Source organism: Lotus japonicus, chromosome 5 (genome assembly GCF_012489685.1).
Source record: "Lotus japonicus ecotype B-129 chromosome 5, LjGifu_v1.2".
Classification (NCBI taxonomy): Eukaryota; Viridiplantae; Streptophyta; class Magnoliopsida; order Fabales; family Fabaceae; genus Lotus; species Lotus japonicus.
In genome coordinates this window covers 58,618,204-58,637,089 of record NC_080045.1, presented here as the reverse complement: position 1 = coordinate 58,637,089, position 18,886 = coordinate 58,618,204, and the positions used below count along the sequence as shown (strand labels likewise).

Genomic DNA, 18,886 nt, shown 5'->3' with positions numbered 1-18,886 from the left:
ACACTATTAATATATACTATTTTTTTTTAATTTATGTATTAACAATTTACTCTGCGAATTTCTTAAGTGTGTGATTCTGAATTGAGTTTTGGAGGTAGAGTGTTCGTGGGAAAAATTGAATTTGTCTTTCACCTGATCTTAAATATTGGCTTAGCCACAGTTTTAAATCCAAACACGTCCTTAAACATGAAGAAACTTGATGAGGTGAGAATTTGGGTCAAAAGACAAGCTGAATATCAATTTCAAATTCCACCAAAAAATTATAAATACTTCTCATTCTGGAAACACTAATTTTCAATTCTATTAATAAATTATAAAAGAAACTACGTGCATATATTAAATTTTGGTGCTTGCTACCATACCACAACATTTAGTTGGGGTATGATACATGAGATGATGTGTACCAATTAAATTAATTCAGAGTGTAATTAATTAAGTACTCTTTTTTTTTGTCAAATATAGGTTAATATTGATTTTATTATTTACTAATTAGTCCTCAACTAATGTACTAATTGAGAATCCTACTATTTCATTTCCCTTCTCCAAAAATCTTTCCGTCTTCAGCAAATCCACATCCTGGTAATCTGCAATTTCATTTCCATTCTCCTACTATTTCACAAGTCATATCTATCTCTGTTACAGTGACTTGTTCTTCCCTAAATTTGTCCATTTAAAATCATCAATTTTGTAAAATAAAACTCAGTTCTTCAGAACCAAAAACAACATACAGATTTGGGGTTTCAGAAGCAAATTTTTTGTTCTTCATGTTCTTCCTTTCCTCCAACATCTCCCTTTCTTAGCCTCTTTTCTTCTCAGTTCTGATTTGGGGGAAAAAGTGGGTTCACTGCATATCTGGGGTAGAAGAAGAAGAAGTGGCAGATATGGGGTTGCAGATCTGAAATCGCCATCACTACCTCCTCTTTCCCAGAAAACCCTAAAACGCAGATCTTGGGTTGTAGATCAGCCTCTTCTCCGAGTCCAGAGCCGCCATCACTATCACTTCCCCTTCCTAGTTCAGCGCCGCCGTCACTCGCCCTCTCTAATTCCGGTGCCGCCATCACTTCTTGTTTTGGGTTTTGGTGTTCATGTTTTTTATCTTTCTTTTTTTCAGATCTGGATTATGGATGGTTAAATGGGGTTTTGACTTTAGTAAGGGAGATGTTAATGAAGAAGATGATGATGAAGGATGAATTTCTGGGTTAAGATGAAGTTTAATCTCTTTTCCTGAATGTGAAACCCTAAAACGCACAAAAAAGAAGTTTCATGAAATTGGGTTACCACTTAACAAAATTACAAAAATGTTAGGACCATAACATAATTAATACAAATATTTTTTTTGTTTTTCGTTATTTTTTAAAAAGAAAAATAAAGAAGTCAAAGTTTACGGTCAAAACAACTCCTATTGGTCCACATCACTCAGGTATGATACAATTGTGGTATGGTAGCATTTGCCTTAAATTTTACATGTAACAAGATTACTATTTAACTATAGAATAAGATGAAATTCTATTATAATATTTAATCGTAGATATATACGAAGCTGTTAGAGGCTTGCAGCTATTATGACATGAAGCTAAAAATCTCTATTGATATTAATTTAGAAAGTTCTAACCCTATGTGCATAGTTCGTGCACATGCAAAATCATTTTTGAAACTAGTGGGTAACTAGGGGTGTTCATGACACAAGTTATGTTTGTCTTTCGCTCGACCCTAAATATTAATCGGACCTATTTTTTAAACTTGAACTCATATCTAGACCTAGAGAAACCCAATGACGTGTGGGGGGCCATGCCATGTAAATGGACCAGCGGCGGGTCTTGTACACCCCTATTTGGAGGGGGAAGGAAATAGAGGCTTTGTTTCAGACATTTTAAAAAGGGTGGGAAGGTTTGAAGAACTTTTGAAAACCCTTCAAAACTCCCATCTAGTAATTTCGTGGAGTTCCCCAAATTATGAGGTCTAGACAAATTTAATACTTACTCTCCCCTCCCCTAAAAATATCTCACAAACACACCTAAAACTACTCCGCCAGCAGCCACCATAGTTGATTATTTGCATGTCCATTTTTGTATTAGGCAACCATTTAAGTTTGGTGTGTGTTACCTGACATGGAGCATGGGCAGTGGGTTATTGTGTTTTATTAGACATAGCCATTGTCTCTATCTCTTTTTGTCATGTTCATGCAAATGTTTATTTAATTTGAGTATATGTTCACGTGGCCATGCTGTCAAAAATCAAATAATAAAACAAGTTTTAGAAGGAATTATCAATAAACTTAATATAACATCGAGAACAAAATTATCTAGACAAAAATCCAAATGGTGAATTATTGGAAGATGATATATATTTTCAATTAAGAGTTTGCAAGTTTTGTGTGAGTATTGTTATAAAACATAAAAATTATTTAAATATAAATGTTTTAAACATTTTTTAAAAAACAAAAAGGGAATTTTCAAAAATATAATTGATGATGATTTGCAATATTCCATTTTTTTTAATGTTAATTAATTGAAAATTTTGGGTATTGAATAGAAAAGCAAAGAAATTACTAGTTTTTATTCATATAAATTTTTTTAAAACAATGATAAATTACTAATTAATATTATGGGTTAGTTGAATAATTTTAAAAGAATTATCATTGACATATTAATGATTGGATATATTTGTGATACATAAAACTTGAACGTGAAACATTACTTTAGACTTCAAAAAATTAAATATATTCTACTTGAACCAATCAACTGTTAATATCTAAATTGCTACTTTAATTTAATTCATAAACTCCCTCAAGAAAATTAGAGATATTATATTTATACAAAAGATAAACTAGAAATTAAATAAGCGTTTGCCAATTATCAAATCTAGCTACCTTATAATTAAATAGTTTCTTTTTCAGCTATGCTAGATGAACAAAATATATTGAATTGAAAAGGACTTATAAGTGTTCATACACTTTTTTTATGAACATACAAAAACATAACATTAGTGACAATTTTAATTGTCATAAAACTTAGCGGCCGTTAATGGCCACAAAAAGTGTATGTAGAAAATGATGGTAGAAAATTAGCTCAGAATGTAAAAATTGCTAGCTAGCATATTAAGAGCCTCTGATCTTGGAAAAGGTCACCGGCACAATGAAGAATGTCAAGGAAAATGCTCTCATTGCAAGGAATGCGGAGTTTAGAATCATTGGTGAATCCAAACACATCCTCTGCATGTTCCAGCAGAGCCTTGAAGAGTGGATGATGGAGTGTACCCACCTTGATGACAAATCTCTTGCAATCCTCACCAACATAGACAACAAGGTGGCCTTTTGGGACATCTTTGGGCACATATGAGTGTGACTTCTCTGGAGAGAAACAGAGTGATGATGAAACCCATTTGCAAACATGTTCCAGAATTGCACATTTGTGAACATTATTAGCTCTGACCTTTCTGAATTTAGAAAGCTCCCTTGAGTTACTTTTGAGAAGCTTGAACTTCATAATCTAGAATAGAAAGTGACACAAAATTGAGTGTGAAAAGTTGGGAAGTGGAAGTAGAAGTGAGGTATATGGTGATGTAGGCAAGTATGAGAAGAGGAGTGTATATAGTTCTTATATATATGAAGGTTAAAACAAAAAGGGTGCCTAATAATTATAGAAAGCCAATAAAAATTTTAGCCAAAAAAAAAATACTGTTATAGGTGTACGAAAGAGGACCATGGTATATATGGTTGATAAAGTGGTTTATGCAGGGAAGTACCCCACACGTTGGGAGTGACAGGAAAAAGGCACACATGAGGGATAAATTAAGTAGTTGGAAGAAGCAAGAGTAGGAGGAATAATTGATACGAATGTACAAGTTGTGATTTCTATTTTGGAAGGACACTGGGGTGAGAATAAATGTGGTGTTTCAAATCTCTCTACCAATGAAATATTAACATTTCAATTAAAAAAACAATTGTGAAACCCTTACAAACATACATGTTAAATTTTAATTGTGACGGCATAATAACAAGAAGGTTTTAATCCTAATAGTTCTCTCCTTGATCGCCTTACAATGTAGGAAAATGCTTTTAATTACTTCATTTTAGTATTGAAGTTTTTCTTTAATATCAACAATGAATATGATTAGTTGAATATAAATATTTTTTACATAGATGCCTAAGAAGTAGATGCCACTCACTATTGTTATGCATATTTTATCTTGTTTTTAAATTTTATGATAATCTTTTCAAATCAAGTAACATTGTACTAACTGGATGCATGATTAGTGTATGTTTGTATTTTCATCGAACCCAACACCAATTCACGTTTCAATTAACGTGGTATAAGTTAAATTTTCTGTTGATACGTTGAAATGTGTGTTTTTCTATTTTCATCAATGTAAATGGAAATCAATACTCTCCTCTGTATAGGGATTATTATAGTTGTTGCATTGTTAGATATACTATATTGTTGTCTTTAAGATTGATGACAGATTAGTTTGATGCAGATTCACACATGCAGAAATCATGGGGATTGAGTTCAATGCATGAATGCATGTCTATATCTTTTTGTGAACACAAATCCAAATAAAATAGCCAACAGATTGTTGTTTCCTGAATATCATGAACAAGAGATCCCCAACGTGACACATTATATTCTTTTAGAGCCAACAGTTTCGCAAAACATCCGTTGGTTTTATGCCACTATTATTGTCTAGGAAGTCTTTTTCATGTTGGAGGTTAAGAAGTCTTTTTCACATGGAATATGATAAGTTAACTGGCAGTTTTCAGAAGGGTCTTCCAGGTCACGGCCAACATTCTTTTATATTATCCTTTTAGCAATTTGAGCATATACGTTGAAGATTTCCTTACAGCTTTATGTATAAGAAACAAATGTACTTCCTCCGTTTATTAGAAAAATTGTTATTTAAGATTGTAACACAAAGAGTAAGATGACAATTATTAATAATTCAATGTTCCTAAAACACTTCTATATATTTAATTTTACTAATAACATGTGCAACTATTTAATTTTACCTTGGATTGACAAGGATATAGTTGATAGAGAAGAGTTGTGGTTGATTAATATGAAAAATGATAAGTAAAAAAAATTATTAAATGAAGATAGAGATGAAAAAAAAATTGAAAACAAATACATTGATTTTCTAAAATAATAAATTTTTTGGAAAAATTGAAAAGTGGCTAAAACAACAATCATCTTAAAACATAGGGTGTAATTTCTTTTTGTCTAGAAAACAGAGATGCTCTTGATCCATTTATCTCGACCATCACTCCTCTTAAAGGTCATAGCAAGTGGACTCTTGTTTTGAGAAAGGTTCTTCCTCGTTCAACAAGAATGTCCATGGTGCGCTTAAACATGGTCAGCTAGCACCTAATGACATGTGTCCATCAACATTGGAACGTGTTCGAAATTAAATCCAAGCACATCCATTGAGGGTCATCCGTCATGACGCTTGATCGGACCAGGACCAAGTATCAACAACAAAGTATTCATGATTCGATGCCCCTTTGTAGTCTACATGACGCTTCATTACACGCCCTAGTAAGTTGGGGCAGTATGCCAGTATCCATGACCGACTTTGTAGATAAACATTCTTCAGCCTACACAAGGTTGTTACTTGAACCACAAAAATGGTTTAACCACCCCTAATGTCTTTCCCATTCGAATTTCCCAAGGTCAACGACTCTTTTGCCTAGAACCAAACATCGCCCTTGAGGGAAAAGCAAAGCAAGAGACTTCTTGCACCTATCGTTCAATCAGCTGAACATAGTACATTTGACCGGGGTGACCGAAACCCACACTACACGTGAGACTACAACTGTGTTGACTTAACCTCTAGGGCGCCCAAACTCTTCTCATATATCAAAGGAAGACAAACCAAACAAATGCAGCCACATCTATGTAATTTTATTTCCATGTATCATATACATTGAGTAACTTGGATGTCAGAGTGTGTTCGCAGGTACCACTGACAAAACTCACTACATGGTTGATGGAGGAACAACTGCTAGACACAGTAACCACATGCATAACCACCACATTTGAAGAGTAACAGAGTGATTAATTGAATTTTGTCCTATAAGTTTCTATAATATACATATACAATGTTGATCCATGTCATTAAATCACTACAACTATAAAACACACATCACTTTTTTGCAACACTAAAAGTTATATAAGAAAGTATAATTGAGATTCTATTTTCAAATGATGTCTTATTCTTTTATATCAATCATTAAGATCGTGTCATGTCAAGAATTATATAGATTTTGCCTTTATAACTTTAACAAATAATTTTTAATTGACACGACACAATCTTATTAATGAGATAAAAAATGAGATAATTATTTGATTATAGCCATAATAAGTGAAATCTTAAACTCAAAAACATGACCTTAGAGATTAAGAAGTTTCAGAAACCATAATAAATTTACATATTTGCAACCCGATTATAATACACATTCACCCTAATAGAAATATACGTTCAAAAAAAATCCTAATGGAAATATGGTTTGATTTATTAAAAAAAAAACATGGGTTAACATAATTATTTTCTAGGTAGAGGGGATTCATTTGAAGGTGGAAATTTTTGAATAATTTTTTTGAATAAATAATAATCATAATGAGTAGGATAAGAAGTATATTAATTATATTTTATTTACTATTAATTCATTCAAATACAAATACTCATAATGATTTTGGTCAAAAGAAAAGAAAACTTTTTTTTGGTACAGTGCATAAAAGAAAAGAAAAACTAAGGCCTCACAGAGGCGACACCCATGGCATCCGCCACCAAAAGCAAACTCAGCTCCAGAGGAGGGTGATCGATGGTCACCAAATCATGGCTTTGATGTGCACCAAACTTAGCCAGAAAATCCGCACACGCATTCCCTTCTCTAAGAGTATGATAAAGCTCTACACGCCAATAACGACCCAATAAATCCTTTATATCCCACACAAGGGATGCATAGACATGTGTAGAGCAAGGAATCGAGTGCACAAGGGTAACAACATCCAAGGAATCCGATTGACACTCCACCCTTCGAGCCCCACGCTCCCAGGCCAAACGCAAACCATGATACACAGCAAGGAGTTCTAGGTGCAAGATGTTAGTATCCTCCAAGAAACCATAGAAACCACCATTCCATTGACCAAAGGTGCTACTGAATACTATATGAGAAATTCTCTTAATGGTAAAGAATAAAAGAATATTTATTATTTTGAAATAATTATAAGGATGATTATATATTAAAAATATTTGGTGTTAAAAATTTAAATACATATTTTATTTTATCTATTAATTATTAATGTAATTTGGTTAAAACTTTTATATTTTTTTTGTGAAATAAGAGAAGACTAACTTGAACAAATGGAAAATGTCACTCACAACGTAGACAAAATCCACCTCTCTCTCTCTCTATCTTTTTCTCTCCTCTGTGTTTGAACTTTGGGGGCCAAATCATGCACAGTAACTTGCTCTCACACCTTCTGCAACTCAATTTCACTCATGCATGTCACTCTTTTGCTTAAACACTTCTCAATTGCTTCAAAGGTACGCAAAATTTCACCCAATTCGCAATTTAGGGTTTCATGAGAATTTCAACAGAGAGCGGTTCTGTGCATGATTGAGTTGAATTAGCCTCCTGATACACCTTGCATTGTTGTTTTCAATCTTCAAGTTTTTCCCTTTGTTGGTTTTCATGTAATGGGTAATGTTGAAATCCCCAATTGGCTTGAAGGGTTGCCTCTAGCACCTGAATTTCGCCCTACTGATACTGAATTCGCTGACCCAATTGCTTATATTTCAAAGATTGAGAAACAAGCTAGCAAATTTGGGATTTGTAAGATTATCCCACCATTGCCAAAGCCTTCAAAGAAGTATGTTTTCTCTAATTTGAATAGGTCCCTGTTGAAGTGCCCTGAATGGGGTTCAGATGATAGTTCCTTAGGGGTTAGTCATTCTTTGAAAACGGGGGGTTCTGGGGATAGTGGTAGTGATGGGGCGGCGCGCGCTGTGTTTACTACTAGGCATCAAGAATTGGGGAAGAGTGTGAGGAAAACCAAAGGGGCAGTTCAGAATCCTCCACCGCCGGCGAGTGTTAAGAGACAAGTATGGCAAAGTGGGGAGGTTTATACATTGGAACAATTCGAGTCCAAATCGAAGGCTTTTGCGAGAAGCGTTCTTGGTACGGCGAAGGATGTTTCCCCACTGGTTATAGAAGCTATGTTTTGGAAGGCGGCTTTGGAGAAGCCTATATATGTGGAGTATGCCAATGATGTGCCTGGCTCTGCTTTTGGAGAATCCAAGGGTCAACATTATATTAGTCATAGAAGGCGGAGAAAAAGGGCTTATTATAATAGTAGACTAGACAGTACTGATTGTAAAGAAAATAAAACGAATAGCGTAATTGATGCCCGAAATGATGAGACTAAGGGTGATTCTGCTGAAAGTCAAGCAGACATATGCTTACTGAGGTCAAAATCACCTATGGCCGTGTCAACATCCTTATCAAATGAAGCTTCACAATCATCGAAGGAAAAGATTTCAGGTGCCAGTGATGATATGCAAGGCACTGCTGGCTGGAAGCTTTCAAACAGTCCTTGGAATTTGCAAGTTATTGCACGCTCATCTGGCTCACTAACTCGCTTCATGCCAGATGATATTCCTGGTGTTACCTCACCCATGATATACATTGGCATGCTGTTTAGTTGGTTTGCCTGGCATGTTGAGGATCATGAGCTTCACAGCTTGAATTTTCTTCACACTGGTTCATCAAAGACTTGGTATGCTGTTCCTGGAGATTATGCCTTTGCTTTTGAGGAAGCCATCCGGTCAGAGGGTTATGGTGGTAATATTGATCACTTAGGTATGTGAATTCCTTGATTATCTGTTTCTACCACTTTATATTAAATTTGGCACCTGTAAGGTTGAAGACACAAAATAATTTCATCAGATTCTCTTACTAAAATGCTTCTATAAGTTTTTTCATGCAAATGGAAGGTAAAAATTATAACAAGACTCGATTCTTTAATGTACTTGAATACTATAGCTTCTACTGTGCTTTTGTAACCCAATACAATTTCTTTTTTTGCCAGCTGCTTTAAAACTTTTGGGTGAGAAAACTACTCTTTTATCTCCTGAGGTAGTGATTGCATCTGGGATTCCTTGTTGCAGGTCAGTTTCTTGACATATTTCATATTCTATTCACGAATCACTTATAATGTTCAATTATATATACTTGGAAATTAGGATTATTTAAGTTCTATACTTGGAAATTAGGTTTTTCTGCTATATCTCCAATTCTCTTTGTTGTACTTATACTTATGTCTGTGCTGGTTTTTCAATCTAGGTTAATACAGAATCCTGGTGAATTTGTTGTGACTTTTCCAAGAGCTTATCATGTAGGATTCAGCCATGGTAATTGCTTTTGAAGTTCATGTACATTGATGATATTTTACAGAATACTGGTATTATAGGTTTAGTCTGTAAATGATGGATTGATCATAAAGGCTTTTCTACTATATGTGCTCTATAGAGCTGTTTGATATATGGCACCTGAAGAAAATGCATGCATTTGAAGACTACAGCTTGCTGTTGTTCATAAAATGTTTTGTTGCTTTCGTTTTGGAATATCAGTATATTCTCTGTGATGTGTGACTAGTAGAATAGCATGACAATGTTTCCTCTAATGCGTTGGAATTGTTTCTGGCCAATTGCCCTTCAAATTCTGAATACGAATATTTAAAATTAGAATTTGCTGGTAATTTTTATACGCTCTGGCTGGTTGAATAGTGAAATGCTTCAGGCATAGTTTGAGATCACGAAGTGCCTATCAAGCTTTAAATCTCTGTCAACTATCAATCAGACCAATGATACTCCATGGTAGAGAATTTTGGGCTATGAAGTGGATCAAGAGCAAAAGGTAAGTGTAGTTGAGATAAGAATGTTGAACCAGATGAGTTGATATACAATAAAAGATTAGAATGAATATATTTGAGACAAAGTTTGGGTAGCAATTATTGGGGAGAAGATGATGCAGACTCACAAAAGGTGGTTTGGTCATGTGAGTGGAAGATAAAGTCTCTAGGAGATTAGCGGATCAAATGGATGATTGTTCATTTAAAAGGGGCTTTAGGAATTCCTAAACCATTTGGAGATATCATTACAAAGCACTTGCTCTAAATGGTTTTCTGAAAATTTGTTCTTGATAGAGCTCAATGGTGCTGACTGTTCAATTTTGCCTAATCTATCTTGTCATATAAGAAAGCTTGGTTGTTGTTATTATAACATGTAAATTTTCGTGATGAGTGATGACATTGCCATGGAGGTTCAACCTAAACTTTGTAAAATGCATTTAGGATGATGGGGGAAACTTATTAGTCATGGAATAAGATATCAGGGGAAGATGAAAGAGTTACGTTCATAAAGTTTTTAATATAGGTGGATCAAAGTTGCACCCCAACTACCATGAAATCCGAAAGTCATAGGTAAAAGAGAAGCACTGAAGAGTATAGTAGATAGTCAAATAGTTAGAGGTAAATAGTTAAAGGTAGAGGGAGACCGAGGTCAACTATAAGCCGAACCGCTCGAAGTCATTTAGAGGTAAATGGATATTCTTTGAATTTCATTCAAGCAAAGGCATTAAGGCGGCACACGATCCATTTAGCTGGCCCGTCTAGTGGGACTTGGTTGTTGTTGTCGTTGACTCGTTGTATATATGATGAGATTAACTTCAAGAACTGGTGCAAGTTATCTGCAAAGGAAGATTAAAAAGGATATTGAAAAACTGCACAATGTACTTTCACAAAGTTAGTTTGCATGTTTTGTTTCTATTTTTAAGTTCCACATTCATAATTAACACCATTCAAAGTCAAAACTTCTTTTTGTCTTTGTTTCTGTTTGTTTCTATTTGTAATTTTCTGGTAGATTTGTTTTTGTCACTTCTTTTTCAACTTATTTTTTGTTCTTCGCTTGGAATTTTCATGAGAAACCATTTGGGAAAAATCGTGGTAGTTTTAAATCTGAATCATAGCATTGGTAGTTTTAAAGAGTCTCCCCTTGGTTTCTTAAAAGCTCTCTATTTTTGTTTTATCTCATTTGTACTGTCTCTTGAGGTTTATCACCCTTCAATCTTAAACATAATTATTTTCTGTATACAATATGGTGAATTCAAGGTTTTAACTGCGGGGAAGCTGCTAACTTTGGGACTCCACAATGGCTTAGAGTAGCTAAGGAAGCTGCTGTGCGTAGAGCTACGATGAATCATCTTCCCATGCTTTCCCATCAGCAACTGCTTTACTTGCTGACCATGTCTTTTATTTCAAGGTGAGCTAATAATCTTCCACCACTGCTTGTATGCGTGGATTTTACTGGAGGCTATATTATCATAGCTATGAATGCCTGCCTCTTTCTTCTTTTCAATTATTTGGTCAGTCAGTTTTAAACTTTTGCGATTGGTGACTTAGTTAATTACTGCGTCAATTAAGCTTAATAACATGGATGGGCTAGTCGGTAGGCAGGCAAGACTAGTTGTGAAACCAGCTCTTCCAAGTTGTCTTTTAAGCTGAATTAGTTATGTTTGGGTCCTTTTCAGATTATGTTAAACACTAATATAAGTCAGTTATGAAATATATTTTATATTAATGTATGATATATTTTGTCAGCACTATCTTGAAGTAAATTATCTCTGTTAGCTTTTGGATTGTATAGATCTGTCTACATTTCCTGGTTTTCTATCACAAATATTGTTCTTATATTCTGAGGCTTTGCAACATGCATTTTGCTTTTATTTAAGAAGTATCAAGTGGGTAACTAATTATGTTTTATTTCTCCTGGTGATCTGTTTGGTTTGATAGAGTGCCAAGAACACTATTACCTGGTGTGCGGAGTTCCCGTCTAAGAGACCGTCAAAAAGAAGAAAGAGAGCTTTTAGTAAAACAGGCTTTTATAGAAGATATGGTGCAGGAAAACAAGCTACTATCCATTCTTCTTGGAAAGGAAGCAACTAAACAAGTTGTTTTATGGAATGCTGATCTATTACCACATTCCAGCAAAGACTGTCAGTTGCCTGCTATAGCTTCCACCACTGGAACCTGTATGGCAGACACATCATACATTAGTTCAGCTGATAAGAATAGTCATTATCTGCTTAACGAGATGAGTTTGTATATGGAGAATCTGACGGACTCATATTTTGGTTGTGACGATCTTCCATGTCACTTCCAAACTGATTCAGGACCATTGGTTTGTGTGGGCTGCGGAATCCTTGGGTTTCCATTTATGGCTATCATACAACCAACTGAGAAAGCCATAATGGAACTTATTCAAGATAATCATCATCTAGTTCAAGATTCATCTCTGAAGTCGACTGCCTCCCTGCACAGCTCAGTCTCAAGTAGTGCCTTTATACTTTGTCCTATAATTTGGTTTTATTTTTTATATCCCATTTTCATCTTAGGTTTTCATTTATGCAAACTTTGCATTGTGGTTAATTTGAACTTGTCAGCAGCCTCCATGTTAATCTTACAAATTTTTTAATCTTACAAATCTTAATTATAAAACATACTACATATGCTATGTGGGGGTAATATTGTCCGTACCCGTACTGTACCTACACAATTTTCCGGGTAATACCCAAATTTGGACCCCAACCCATTTGATGGGTGATATCCTTTAACTAGTGTTGGTAATTTTTTACGAATGCCCGTTAGGTTTGGTTGTCATCCCTAGTATATATAGCTATTATATTCTTGCTCATATAATCCCCCCGAGCCATCTATCCTCTGTTGTGTTTACTGAAAATTTTGTTTACCCTTTTTCTCATGATTGGGAGAAGAAATGAAAATTAATTATATCAATTATGTAAAAAGTTTATTTGCATTTTTCCATTGTATATTTATGATATTATGGAAGCTGACATAAGACCAAAACTTTCCAAAAAGAACATCTGATATAAATGTGTGTTAAGTACTGAAATGATATGTGCTGCTCTTCAGGGGATTTTTCTGTTTCTGGACTTTCTTCTGCAAAGGATTCGACACATCAATCATTAAACAAGTTCAATAAATGTTGGGACACCTCCAGTAAATTTTTGAGACCACGGATTTTCTGCCTGGAGCATGCTGTTCAGATAGTGGAGATGTTGCAGTGCAAAGGTGGAGCCAATGTGCTTTTAATTTGCCATTCAGGTTTGTTTACAGATCACGAATCTGTTTCAGTTATCATTCTGTTGAAGTTTGGTAAAATGAAATACCACATTGCTAGTGATGTATGACTTCCTGTTATCTGCACCTTCCAACTACAATTTCCTTAGGAAGGCCTGGAGCTCTTTCTTTTATATAACAATGTGACCAATGTTTCAGAATGAATTGTTAGTATATCTAGAAAATATATTATAATATCATTATTGAACCTCAGACTATCTTAAAGTATCTTGGTCTTAGATGATCTCTTTGAAGTTGTCTTATATATTTTATGATTTATTTCCTTTTTAATTAAGAATATGAAATCAGGGTTTTAAATTGTAGTCGCGGTTGCGGTCGCATTGCGGAATTGTGGACAAATGTGGGTTGATGTGGCTGCAATTGCGGTTGCAATGCTATTTTGGGTACTCCAAAACTCTTTTTGTTGCGGCTGCAATTATGGTTGTGGACGGCAATTTAAAACCCTGCATTGAATCACTATTATTCGTTCTCAAAATTGTCCATCCCTTCTTTCCCTACCTAAACCTTATAATTTCAACAGTGTTTAATAGAGATGGAATCCATATATGTAACGTGTTGCAATCTGGCCTGCATAATTTTGTGATCAGATTTTGATATGCAAGTTGTAGGTTCTAACTCATTTTTTACATTTTTGTAGACCATCAAAAAATAAAGGCACATTCCAGGGCAGTTGCAGAAGAGATACATGGGGTTTTTGATTATAATGAGGTTTCATTAGATATTGCATCCCCAGAAAATTTGGCTCTGATAGATCTAGCAATTGATAATGAAGAACATAATGAATGTGAAGACTGGACATCTAAACTAGGCATTAACCTCAGGTATTGTGTCAACGTAAAAAACAACACTCCATCCAAACAAGTTCCTTGGACACTAGCATCAGGGACGCTGTTCTCTGATAAACGTCCTGGTTCAGAAATTTCGTCTTTAAATTGGCAGTCACAGAGAACTCGGTCCAAGAGGTCAAATCGCTTAGCTCAAACTAAACCTTATGACAGAAGTCAGAGAAAGAAGGATGATCCATTGGAGGGAAGAGTAGATGGCTCCACCACTAAAAAGAAGCTAATTCAATATTCAAGAAGGAGGTTCAAGTCAAAGCAAAGTTGTTTGTCTGTTGCAAGTATGGTCCATGAATTCCAAGAGAAGTCTAAAAATGAGTCAGCTGTCTTGAGTGGGGATCATTCCAATTGTGTTTTGAAAGATGGGTTTAATACGGAGAATTTCAGGAGTGATTGTGTATTGTCATGTGTCTCTGCTTCTACTGCAATGACTCCAACACATACAGAAATCCAGATTGCTGAAGTGCCCACTACTATGAGATTGCACACAGGCACAGCTACGCCACCACTTTCAAATTCCTTTCCTGATGATATTTTGATGACGGAAAAAGTTGGGGCAGTGATTGGGAATAAAATCATACAGAAGTTAAATATAGATGGAGAAAATGATTTAACACCCAGTCGTTATAAGATGCATCACAACACCAATGTCTCAGAAATATGTGGCAAGGTGAGCCTGGACTGTCCGGAGTCTCCAGACAAGAAATGTTCTAGCTCACTTTCAAATGCAACAGACAGAAATGTTGACATGTTTGGAAAGAATCAAAATGCAGAAGCTATAATCATTGATAGCATAGGTAATAGCTTAGATTTGGATGATAAAGGGCATCAAGAATATCAGTCTTCGTGCAAAAGCAACAAGAAGGAAACTTTTCCATCAGCTGATTCATTGGTAAACCAACCTACTGTTGCCTCTAGGGACGGAAGTTCGGAAAGTCCATATAATAATAATTCTGCAGAAAGAATTAGCAATGCTATGCCCGTAGAGGAGACAACTGAGGAAGAAATAAATTCTAAGAGTGAAAGGGGCGAGGAACCTCCAAGTGATGATAAACCAAATGGAGAAGTTGGTGAAGTTCCAATAGAGCTTTATGCAGCTGAAGACTTGCATGATACAGTAATATTGGATGTCGAGCAGTGTCAGATCCAAAATAAGAACAGAATTAATGAGGAATCCACTTCTGGTTATGTTGCAAAAGGTGATAATAGAAGTGAAACTCTATCAGAAATAGGATGTTCTGAAGTTTCAGTTGAAACCTGTCCCGAAAAGGACTCATGTACTCATTTTACTTCAGATAGAGAAAATGAGATGGAAATCCAGCCAGTTAATTGTAGTGATGTGGAACTTTGCCCTGGTGCTCAGACAGCGTTGAAGGACTCTTCTGTATCAATCCAGGAATGTTCTCAAATTGAGAAAATGGTGTGTGGTGGAGAAAACAGAAACGGAAGCGAGGATCACTTGTCACAGGAAAATAGGGAGCTGGAAAGCTGTGAGTTGAATACAGCAGTTCCCAGATCAAATGCTGTAAAGAAAAGAAGAATGAAAGTGGAAGAGACAACAAAGAACCAACTTGATTGCCACAACTTTATTAGAGGTCCATGTGAGGGGCTGAGGCCAAGAAGAGCTGGAAAGATTGCCACAGAAAAAAGTGGGGTCAACATTAGCCAAAGTGACAAAGAAAATCCGGTAGCTAAAAGGGCACGGAGACATTCTGAAGTTTCGGTTCCTCATGAGAATAAAAAAGATGTTGTTACGAAGCCCCACAAGTGTGACCTTGATGGCTGCCATATGAGTTTCATGACCAAGGCCGAGTTACAGTTGCACAAACGTAACCTCTGCCCACATAAAGGGTGTGGTAAGAAGTTCAGTTCCCACAGATATGCTATAATTCACCAGCGTGTTCATGAAGATAAGAGGCCCCTTAAGTGCCCGTGGAAAGGTTGTTCCATGTCATTCAAGTGGGCATGGGCAAGGATAGAGCATTTACGGCTGCATACAGGCGAGAAGCCTTACCAATGCAAGGTAGAGGGATGTGGCCTTTCATTCAGGTATGTATCAGATTTCAGCAGGCACAGACGGAAAACAGGGCACTATGTGAAATCTCCTGCTTGAGATATAATATTCATTTCAGACTTGTATTTTCCCCGTCGTGTAGCGTGCACATATGCAGTTAGACTTGGAAGAAGTGAGGCATAGAGTCATGTCTGACTTAAGCATTCTTGATAGCTGTAAAGTTAGGGTATAATGGCTGTATTGTAGGTGCTCAAAATCCAATTTATTCTAAAGCAGCTAGAGTTGGTAACTATCATTGAGTTTTGATCTTTTGAGATTCTTAGACAGGAGATCTTGCAATAGCCTCTTCAGGAGAGAAAACTCTCCATTAGAGGGATTTACATCATGTTGCTTGGTCATGTGATTATCTCTGCTAGCTTTCTTTGTTGATTGCCTGTACTTAATGGTTCTTTGACGCAGTTGATAGGTCCTTGATCTCTCAGGATAGCTAGTTGTTCATTGTGACTGTATATTACTCTGCATTAACTTCATTTGTTTTTAAGGGGAACAAGAAAGCTGAGGGTATGAAACAAGGCATGTGCTCTCAGAAATGATTGTATGTACTTTCTATGAATTCCTCTTGGCTAGTAAATTCAGTTGTTAAATACTCTTAACAGTTGAGTTCATCGCACATGCAGCACAACCTAACTCTTGTTTTTCATAGACTAGTTTGGAAATTCTTTCAACTTTTATCTCAAATGTTGTAATCTAGTCCTATAGTTACATGTGAAAACTGCTTTAGAATCATTTCAGAGCCTCATTTCACTTTTAACTATTTCTCTTCTCTACACTCTACGTACTCGCCTCTCAAGTCCGGCCTCTCTAATTCATGCGAGTCGTCTAGTCGTGTGGGAACTGCGAACCCTAATCCTAAATTGTGAACCCCTAAGGTGGTATGAGTTTCATCTGTACCAATCCATTGTCTTTGAAAACAGAAGAATGGAAAATGTTGAATATTATATTTGACCCCATTTTAGACGCCATTACAGAACACAAGATCAATGACGACAACAATTGAAAAGACCCCATGATTCTTCACAACTAAATTATTATAGTAATGTAATGAAGCTACCAGGAAGCTCTCACTTCACTTCAATGTGCAAGTCCAAAAGAAGCACCATCGTGGTACCACCCAGTATCCGAAACAGAAACCGCCAACCTCAACGATCACGAACCTCGACACCTTCATCGTCAACCACCAGCGATGTCCCCATCACAGAATCCAGAAGCTACATCTATGGCGATAAGGAATGGTCCAATTCATCTTCCATCTCAAGCCACACCTCTCTCACAAGCCTCAAACACTCCCTCCCGGAGAATCCCCACATCTACCACTTCTCTGAAATCACCGCCGCCACTGTGAATTTCTCCGGCAACCGCCTCTCCCCCTCCTCCTGGCGCTGCTCGCTACGATCCCGCGACGTTGTTATCTTCCAGCGCAAGCTACGCCGTCAAATCGACCTCCCGGATCTCCCCCACCGCCTCGCAATCATCTGCCGGAGCCACCACAGCAGCCTCGTGAAGCTCCTCGGAGCTTCAATCTCCGGCAGCTACATCTACCTCGTCTACGAGTTCACCCCCGGAGCCAGCCTCGCCGATTGCCTCCGCAACCGGAACAATCCTAGCTTCACCAGCCTCTCTACATGGACGTCGAGGATGCAGATCGCTTCCGATCTCGCTCACGGCCTCGACTACGTCCACAATTTCTCCGGTTCGGGTTCGGGTTTTGTTCACAACCATATCAAAAGCTCAAGCATCGTCGTCGCCGAGGAGAGTCTCGCCGCGAGGATCTGCCATTTCGGTACGTCGGAGCTTTGCGGCGAGGTTGTTACCGGAGAACCGTCTTCCGAACTGAGGAGATCCGGTAGCAGGAATGTGAGGCTGGAGGGGACGACGGGGTACATGGCGCCGGAGTTTCAGGCTAGCGGCGTGGCGACGATGAAGACCGACGTGTATGCTTTCGGCGTGGTGGTTCTGGAGCTGCTGAGCGGGGAGGAGGCGGTGAGGTTTGAGTTTGGTGGTGACGGAGGGTACCGGAAGGTGTGTGTGGTGGAGACGGCGAGGGAGGCGGTGGAGGAGCACGGTGGTGGTGTGAGGTTGTGGGTGGATAAGAGGCTGAGGGATTCGTTTCCGGTGGAGGTGGCGGAGAAGATGATTCGGGTCGGGTTGGGGTGTGTGGAGGAGGATCCGAATGAGAGACCGGATATGGGTCGGGTCTCGAATGAGGTATCAAAGTTGTATTTGGAGTCAAAGAAATGGGCAGAGAAGATGGGAACTAACATTGACTTTTCGGTCTCGTTGGCCCCACGGTGATAGTTCGTGGGTCAGAATTTTTTTTAACCCAGTTAAAATCCTTATCATTTATTATTTTTATTTGACAATAAAAAAGGGTGAATGTAATTGTAAGTACCATAGTTTTTTCCTTATGAAAATCTGCAATATCTTGTTAATACATAGAAGCTCGACCAATTGTGTATTTTAGAATTTGGGCTAGAATTTGAAGGATTCAATGATTCATTGATATGTGTTGTAATGGAATTGGATAGAGTCATGTTCATATTAGGGCTTTGTCCATGTACTTAAAAAATGTTATATGACATTTTGTATCTACAAAAATATTATTAAGTAATCCAGACAAATAACTCTCTTGTGGATGCTATGAGGGAAATAAATTAGTTGTTGACAAAAAGGGGAAATAAATTAGTTCAAAACCCAAATTATATTTTGATGGAGAAAACCTGCTTTAATCATGTTTAGGGAAAAACGAACCCGAAGAAGCA

The 18,886-nt window shown here is 36.9% G+C and overlaps 3 protein-coding genes across 3 annotated transcripts; 2 read left to right on the top strand and 1 right to left on the bottom strand.

Moving 5' to 3' along the window:
* Window positions 1-2,917: 2,917 nt before the first annotated feature.
* Window positions 2,918-3,654, bottom strand: LOC130718709 (protein SMALL AUXIN UP-REGULATED RNA 12-like). The gene has a single exon (XM_057569342.1). The coding sequence runs from the start codon at window positions 3,483-3,485 to the stop codon at window positions 3,090-3,092; it is 396 nt and encodes a 131-aa protein (XP_057425325.1). The 5' UTR covers window positions 3,486-3,654; the 3' UTR covers window positions 2,918-3,089.
* A 3,713-nt stretch (window positions 3,655-7,367) lies between these two features.
* On the top strand, window positions 7,368-16,716 carry LOC130718707 (lysine-specific demethylase ELF6). The gene is made up of 7 exons (XM_057569339.1): window positions 7,368-8,857; window positions 9,087-9,165; window positions 9,341-9,408; window positions 11,166-11,316; window positions 11,847-12,385; window positions 12,987-13,178; window positions 13,852-16,716. The coding sequence occupies exons 1-7, from the start codon at window positions 7,696-7,698 to the stop codon at window positions 16,164-16,166; spliced, it is 4,506 nt and encodes a 1,501-aa protein (XP_057425322.1). The 5' UTR covers window positions 7,368-7,695; the 3' UTR covers window positions 16,167-16,716.
* A 379-nt stretch (window positions 16,717-17,095) lies between these two features.
* Window positions 17,096-18,668, top strand: LOC130718708 (protein LYK5-like). The gene has a single exon (XM_057569341.1). The coding sequence runs from the start codon at window positions 17,169-17,171 to the stop codon at window positions 18,417-18,419; it is 1,251 nt and encodes a 416-aa protein (XP_057425324.1). The 5' UTR covers window positions 17,096-17,168; the 3' UTR covers window positions 18,420-18,668.
* Window positions 18,669-18,886: the final 218 nt, after the last annotated feature.

What these genes read in the sequence shown, in the direction of transcription:
- LOC130718709 (XM_057569342.1), bottom strand. Translation starts at nt 3,485, where the DNA reads ATGAAGTTCAAGCTTCTCAAAAGTAACTCAAGGGAGCTTTCTAAATTC.
- LOC130718707 (XM_057569339.1), top strand. Translation starts at nt 7,696, where the DNA reads ATGGGTAATGTTGAAATCCCCAATTGGCTTGAAGGGTTGCCTCTAGCA. An exon ending in ACCATGTCTTTTATTTCAAG is followed by an intron (nt 11,317 to 11,846) that starts GTGAGCTAATAA and finishes TTGGTTTGATAG; the next exon opens with AGTGCCAAGAACACTATTAC. An exon ending in CCTGCACAGCTCAGTCTCAA is followed by an intron (nt 12,386 to 12,986) that starts GTAGTGCCTTTA and finishes GCTGCTCTTCAG; the next exon opens with GGGATTTTTCTGTTTCTGGA.
- LOC130718708 (XM_057569341.1), top strand. Translation starts at nt 17,169, where the DNA reads ATGAAGCTACCAGGAAGCTCTCACTTCACTTCAATGTGCAAGTCCAAA.